Source organism: Elephantulus edwardii, unplaced genomic scaffold, assembly GCF_000299155.1.
Source record: "Elephantulus edwardii isolate Elephantulus edwardi_28Jun2011 unplaced genomic scaffold, EleEdw1.0 scaffold00185, whole genome shotgun sequence".
Classification (NCBI taxonomy): Eukaryota; Metazoa; Chordata; class Mammalia; order Macroscelidea; family Macroscelididae; genus Elephantulus; species Elephantulus edwardii.
Genome location: NW_006399935.1, coordinates 2,312,227 through 2,320,352, shown reverse-complemented (window position 1 = coordinate 2,320,352; position 8,126 = coordinate 2,312,227). Strand labels below are relative to the sequence as shown.

Here is an 8,126-nt window from a genome sequence, read left to right as displayed (position 1 = left end):
TCCCCCCAACCCTCAGGTCAGTCCTGTTTTACAACAGTGGCACCATGCAGTGTTTGTCCTTTTGTGCTGAGATATTTCACTCAGCATAATGTCCTCCAGGGTCACCCATTTGGAATAATATTGCATGAGTTCCTTGTTTTTCAATGCAGCATAGTATTCCAGTGTGTGAATATACTATAGCTTCTCTTCACCAAAGAAGACATCTCAGATGGCTAACAAGCACATGAAGAAATGTTCAAAATCCCTAGCTCTAAGAGAGATGCAAATCAAAACAACTGTGATATATCATCTCACATCAGTAAAAATAGCAGAATTTAACATAACAGCAAACAACAAATGCTGGTGAGGTTGTGGAGACACTGGAACCCATGGGTGGCAGTGTAAAATGGTGCAACCACTGTGGAAGGTGGTACGGTGCTTTTTCAAAAAGTTACAAATAGAGATATCATTTGACCCAGGAATTCCACTACTGGGAATATACCCCAAAGAGACCAGAACTGACATCCAAGCAGATATATGTACACCCATGTTTATTGCAGCTTTGTTCACAATAGCAGGAAGTTGTAAACAACCTAAGATCCCATCAACAAACAAAATACAGATATTTTTAAAGGACCTTCGGTGGTCTAGTGGTAAGGAATTGAATTGCCAACCCCAAAACATGTGGTTCACATCCACCAGCCGCTCCACAGGAGAGAGATGGACAATCTCATTCTATGTGATTTGTGGTCTCTGAAAAACCCCTGGAGTGTCAGCGATAGATCAGTTCTGACTCCACAGCGCATAACAACAGCCTAACTATTTACTTAAAGGTTGTCTCTGGTTGCCTTGACTTTCGCGTGTTGATAAGGACTAACATTTGTTATTATCTTTTAAATTTTCCCCAGATTTAGAAAACTTGTACTTATGATAATTTCCCAGTTTATTGATTTACTAATTGTTTACTTCTCACACTATGATGCCAACTTTCTGATAAAGACTCTGCTTAGTTTACTGTTGTATTTGCAATGCCTAAAATACTGCTTGTCATACAGTAAGTGCTCAACACATATTTGCCAAATGAATAGAAAATAGCAAGGAAGACTTGAAATATCTGCAAAATTTCCTCTGGAAAATTTTCAGCTACTACTACTGACTGATCTCCCTGCTCCTAACTGTGAACTTGAGAAAGAAAGTGAAGAGGAGACAGTCTAAATGGAATTGATTTTAAGGTTGAACTCTGGTGGCCTAGTCATAAGAAGCTGCACTGCAATCCCAAAGGCTCACATTTTGAATTCACCAACTGCTCTGCAGGAGAAAGATAGACAATCTCCTCCTGTGTAATTAACTGCCTCTGAAAACTAACTGGAGGGTCAGCTATGGGTCAGTTCTGACTCTATGGTACACCACAAACAATGAAATGGTGAGGGTAAAGGAAAAAAAGAGAGACAGTATTGGTAGAAGAAATAGAGAGGAGAGAGAAAAAGGAGACAGACAGTAAATGGGAAAAAATAAATAGGATAGAGATGATTCGTGTGTGTGTGTGTGTACAGAGACAGAGAGAGAAAGGAGAAAGCAAAATAATAATGGTGTGAGTGCTCCTGCACACCTTTCTGTAGATCCTCACAGTGAATTTGAGATACAATAAAAAAATGTGTGCTTTTTCTCAACCCCTTTTGAAATTCACTAAGTCCTCTGAAGGCAAGTTTCTTTCGTCATGACTGACATTTATGGATTTATAGATAGTTTCACAGCATATTAATTTACCCGTTTTTCATACATACCTCTTATAATGTGCTGTACATTTTGTAAATCTATATAGTTCCCAACGCTGAGTTACCGACAAAGGCTTGAGACTGAATACAAAATGCTACTCTCCTCAAAAAAACGCTACACCCAAAACCACATGCCTCATATTTCATGACAACTTAAGGGGTTTTCTAAGCAGTTTTGATTGTACATTATGTTAACTTTTACTCTTAAAGAAGACACTAGCGAAGTACTTACTTATCATCTATTTTTCTTTTTATCCCCCCTTTCTTTTTTTACTCAAGACCTTTTAAAATGTTTCTCGTTTTGGTCACAGGTCAGAGTGCTATTGCACTGATAGTCTATCAGGATCTTGAATGTGTTCTCAATGGAACCTTTTTCAATGACAGAAATGGATTACAGGAAGTAAAATTAAATTCTAGGGTTGTAAGCAGCACCATTGGTTCGAAGAACAAAACATACCTCTCTCAACCTATGTTCTTGACATTGGAACATATTCAGGTAAGTAAAATCAAGGACTGGTTCTATTAAAAAAAAAAACCAAAAACCAATTCAAGTTGTGCTCTTTGTGTCAGGGAGACCCCATGAGTAACAGAGTTGAACTGAGCTCCACAGGGTCGTCAGTGAATAAATAACATTTTAGGAAGTTGATCATTAGTTTGCCTGATTTCATTGCTGTGGCCACTGTGTTAGTCCATCTCACTGAAGATTTCCTTCCTCTTTGCTGGCCTTCTTTCTTACCAAACATGATTGGTCTTTCTGTATGACACAGTGAAAGTGAGTGAGTTAGTTTTGCACAATATTTTTTGATTGCCATGTTTGCATTGGTTAAGGGAATAAGATGAAGTGACATAATATCCACACAAAAAAATTACCATTTCGTAGATCATGAAAATGGCATAGGGCCACACAGTGTTTTGTCCTGTTATACATGGGGCCATCTTGATGGCAACTGACTACTATGTCCAAAGGTTGCCAGGCCTTTCTTCCAGCTCTTAGTCTCGAAGCTCCATTGGAAACAATCTACCAGGCTGATAGTTTGAAATGCAGGTAGGATAGTTTCTAGCATCAGAGCAACATGTAAATCACCATAACGTAACAATAACATAGGGAGGGCATTGTTGTTGTTGATGTTGTTAGGTTCTGTTGAGTTGACTACAAACTCCTAATAACCCCATGGACAACTTAACCATCTTCATGAGCCCTGTCACACTAGAGGCCATTGTGGTAATTACAGTGTTGACACAGCCCTTTGAGGGTCTTCCTCAAGAGCAAGTAGTGTATCGAGAAATGGATACACCGGAATTCTTTCTCTTTTTCATTTTCCAATAATCTTCCATCTTGGTCTTATCGGTGGTAGAACAGAGCCAGCCAACAAGAAACCTGGTGAAAGAGTTCATAAGGGTCAATGTGTAGGACGTTGAGAGGGACAGAAGATGGCAGAGTTAATGAAGAATAAACCCTATCGCACAGAGCATAGTGTAAAACTCTTCCCCATGAGTCTTCAAGATCGTGAGATTCTCCTGACCTAGACTCCACCTCAGACCACCTGTGTTTAGCCTCAAATGTTCAAATCATCAAACAGAAAGAGAACTACTTCTATGTTCTTCTTGTTCCAGCCTCCTGAAGCAAGAGCAAAATATTTCTGCATCTCCTGGGAAGAATCTGAGGAGGGGGGCAGCTGGTCCACGAAGGGCTGCTCTTATCTGGGCAGCAACGACTCTTACACCAGATGCCAGTGCTTTCATCTGTCCAGCTTTGCTGTCCTCATGGCTCTAACACCCCAGGTATTGAGATTCATCCAAGACTGCTAAACTTTACTATTGTTACTGGGTGGAGATAGTAGCTTATTGTGATTTTGGTTTACATCTCCCTAATAGGGAGGTCTGGTGGCCGAGAGGGTAAGCAGTTGCACTGATAACACAAAGGTAGGTGGTTTGAACTTCTAGCTGCTCCCTGGAGAAAGACAGTCTCCTGTGCAATTTATAGCCTCTGAGAACTCACTGGAAGCTCAGTAATGACTAAATGGCAATGAGTACGTGTGTGGACATAGTCATTGCTGTGATTTCGTTTCCATTAAGTTCATTTTTTAAATTGGTTTGCTTACAAAGTTCATATACATTGTGCTTCACGTTATTCTTCATTCACGTTGTATTTCATACAATCATTCTAATGCATTAAGTTTTCTAAAATCAATCACCGTTGGACCTTGCCCATCATTACACTTTTTGCCCTGAGTCTTCCCATCCATTAAGTCCATTTTGACTCTTAGTGACCTCCTGTGGCCAAATAGAACTGTCCTGTAGGATTTTGTAGGCTGTAACGCTTGGCAACAGCTCACCAGGTCTTTATTCTGTGGATTCATTGAATGGATTTAAACTGCTACATCTTCGTAATCACAAAGTCAAGGGTTTAACGATTCTGCAACTTTAATCGTCTTGAAGATGGAGCGACAAAGTCTCAGAGAGGTTAAGTAATGTGTCCTAGGGATCACTGAGCTTGGAATAGCATCTAACTCACCGTTATAGCCATAACTGCTGTGTTGAAAACCTTAACAAGATTTCTCCTTCACGGCTCACAGGCAGATCCAACACTGACCATGATCACCCACGTGGGGCTGAGCCTCTCCCTGCTGTGCCTCCTCCTGGCGGCCCTCACCTTCCTGCTGTGCCGGCCCATCCAGAACACCAGCACCTCGCTGCACCTGCAGCTCTCCATCTGCCTCTTCCTGGCCCACCTGCTCTTCCTCGTGGGAATTGATAAAACTGAGAACAAGGTAAGATATTTCAACCAAATTAAGTCCTTGTCATAAACAAATCTCTCCATAATCAGAGGTGAGGGTGTAGGGGGAAGCAGAGGGTCCTCATTTTAGCTCTCTTCCTGTTAAACTTTGAACAAGATCCAGGTATTCTGAGGCCTATTATCAAAGCAAGTGAGAGACTGATTCCTAATTTTGAATCACGGAGTATTTTCTTGCTCTGTTCTGATGACTAGTTTCTGGTCCAAGCATAGGTTTCACATGAGCACAATCAAGTGTTCTGGGATTCCCATTCTACTCAAGGTTAGTCACTGTTTGTTAAGATCCACACAGTCAAATGCCTTTGCATAGTCAATGAAAGACAGGTAGACATTCCTCTGGTACTTCCTGATTTCAGACAAGATCAATCTGACATTGGCTATGATTTTCCTAGTGTAAAGGCCTCTTCTAAACCCAGGTTGTATTTCTGGTACTTCTCTGCTGATGCATTGTTCAAGTCATTTTTGGATAATCTGCAGTAGGGTTTTACTAACGTGCGAGATATATATACACATACACATACATACTATATATATACATATATATATACACATACATACTATATATATTCCCATATATACACATATATACATATATACACACACATATATATACACATACATACTATATATATTCACATATATACACACACACACACACACACACACACACATACTCTCTCTCTCTCTCTCTCCATATATATTTCCACACTCTGTTGAATCACTTTTTGGGGGGAATGAGAGTAAAAGCGAATCTCTTCCAGTCAGTTGGCCAGGTAGTTATCCTCCAGATTTCTTGGCACAACCTGGTGAGCATGTCCAGGACGGTATTTTTTTATTGAAGCATTTCCATTAATAATAATGGTTAGGGGAGCTCTGGTGGCCTAGTGGCAAGAAGCTGCACTGCAATCCCAGAGGAACAGAGTTCGAATCCACCAGATGCTCTGCCGGAGAAGGAGGCGCAATATCCTCCTGTACCAGTCAGATCTGATTTGACGGTACACGCACACAAAATAAAAAAAAAAAAATAATGGTTGACTTGAAAGCAAAAGTTGGCAACAGGGAAGAAGGATCGTAGTTGTAAAACATAGACTTGGGGACATTCTACCTCTTGGCTGGAGATAGAATAATAGAATTTTTTATAACCAATGGTTTATTCATTGCGAATATCTTTTATAAGAAACACAAATAGTGACTATACACATGGACCTCAAGTGATGGATTACACAGGAATCAAATTGGTTATATCTGTGGAAAGAATTGTTGAAGAAGCTCAGTTATCAACTGTGAAAGCAATTCCAGGTGATGATTGTTCCACAGACCATCAACTTCTCATATGTCAGTTCAAGCTGAAGCTAAAGAAAATGAAAACAAATCCACAAGAACCAGAATTTAAACTTGAGTCTATCCCATCTGAATTTCAAAACCATCTCAAAAACAAGTTTGAGGCCTTGAACACTAATGAATGAAGACCAAATGAGTTGTGGTAGGAATGCAAAAGATCATTGTAAAGATAGAGGAGAAAGAAAAAACTGAGCCAGATCTCAGAAGAGGCTCTGAGTTGCACTACAACAGTGAGAAGCCAAAGGGAAGACATCAGAAAATTAAGGAGCCAAAAAGATTTCAAAGAGGGGCTCAGGAAGACAAAGCAGAGAATTATAAAGAAATATGTGAATACCTGAAGTCAGAAAATCAAAAGGGACAAATTTATTCAGCATCTGTTAAGCTGAAGGAACTGAAGAACAATTTCAAGTCTCAAGTTGCAACACTTAAGGATGCTATCGACAGGATATTGAATGATCCAGGAAACGTCAAAAGAAGAGGGAAGGAGTACACAGAGTCACTGTACCAGGAAGAATTGGCTGACACAGAAGAATTTAATGAAACAACATATGATCTAAACACAATGGTGATGAAGAGGCAGTTCTTGTTGCTCTGAAGGAATTGGCAAAAAATAAGACCCAGGAATGGAAGGAATACCAATTGGCATATTTCAGCAAAATGTCAGTAGCTTAGTGCAATAAAACAAAGCCTGCTTCGAGCAACTTGATTTCAACATATGAAACCAGATTTCAGAGTACAGTTGCTCCATGAGGTTTTCAAGTTTATGATCATCAGGGCTTTCTTCTGAAGTGATTGTGGGTGAATTGGAAACAGCCAAGGTTTCAGTTAGCAGCCTAGCACTTCATAGTGTGACCCAGGAATTCCCTCAATACCTTTATTTGTACTGAAGCAGGTCCAGGGAATGGTGGATGTTGCTCTCCTTGTTCTCATCTCTATTTTGTCCTAGAAACAGACCCTAAGACAAAGATCAGATTGCAGGTACTTTATTTGAAATTGATCCTGGAAGATGATGACGTGGGAGGGGGCATCAAGGCAGAGACAGGAAGACAGCCAATACATGAACTCGAGCTTAATTATATTGAGATTCACTTGAAAACTGTGTAGGAACACATTATCTCAGAGTTATACCACTAAGACCAAACTAATAAAAAAAAATCTAACTGTGATGCCAACTCTTGATAACACTATGAAAGCCAAGTAGAATTGTTTCATAGAATTTGTATTGTTGTGACTTTTAGGGAACAGATCACCGTGCCTTTTTTTACAAAGGGTCTCTAGGTGGGTTTGTACCACAACATTTTGGGTAGTATTTGAGTGCTTAACCATGGATCCATGGGTTGTTTATACGCCAAGTCCTGTCTATAGAGCGGACAGTATGATGATAGATGGAAAAGCACTAGACAGTTAATGATTTCATCTTGCTTGGATCCACAACCAACATCCTTTGTATCAGCAGTCAGGAGTTAAGAAGACATTTTGCTTTGGGCAAGTCTATTCTAAGGGACCTCTCGAAAATTCTGAAGAACAGTGATGCCAACTTGAAGGTTGAGGTGTGCCTGATTCAGGCCATGGTCTTTCTAATTACTTGTGTATCAGAGAGCTGGGTGATATTTAAGAATGAGAAAAGAATGATACCTTTGAGTTGTGGTCTTGGAAAAGAGTACTGAATGGAATGCCAAAAGAACATACAAATATATCCAAAAAAAGTACAGCCAGTGTGCTTCTTACAAGCAAGGGTGGCAAAGCTTCATCTCTCATACTTAGGACATGTTCCTAGGAGAGGCTATTCCTTGGAAAAGAATATCATATTTAGAAGGGTCAGTGAAAGAGAGGAAGACCCCCACCTAGATGGAATGATATGATGATCACAGAAATGGGCTCAAGTGTATCAGAGATGATGTGGATGGCACAGAGTAGGACAGGATTCAGGTCTGTTGTGTGTGATAAGGTCATGATTAGTACACTTGGCCTAATGTATCTAACAACAGGTACTCCTGGAACATTTTTTCCTTGATATTTCAGGTCTACTCAGTCCATGAAGTGAATAGGCTTCAGAGACCATAGAAACCCCCAGATTTTTGGTCCTCTTGAAATACATCACAGGTGTTGACAATTTAAATTCTAAGTCCCCTAGTACAACCAGTTGTGATCAACTCGTGAAGAGAATAGTTTAAAATTAATAGATTTTAGGGCATTACGATTATCATAAGAGTCCAGAAAGAGGGTTGTAGAGTGGA

General features: G+C 39.9%; 1 protein-coding gene across 1 annotated transcript in view; it reads left to right on the top strand.

Annotated features, from left to right (window-relative positions):
• Window positions 1–8,126, top strand: part of LOC102843058 (EGF-like module-containing mucin-like hormone receptor-like 4-like) — a 41,937-nt gene that overhangs the window by 13,055 nt on the left and 20,756 nt on the right. The window contains exons 3-5 of the mRNA XM_006896413.1: window positions 2,066–2,250; window positions 3,369–3,536; window positions 4,331–4,525. Of these exons, the coding sequence (XP_006896475.1) occupies window positions 2,066–2,250; window positions 3,369–3,536; window positions 4,331–4,525 (548 nt within the window). The remainder of the gene's footprint in view (window positions 1–2,065; window positions 2,251–3,368; window positions 3,537–4,330; window positions 4,526–8,126) is intronic.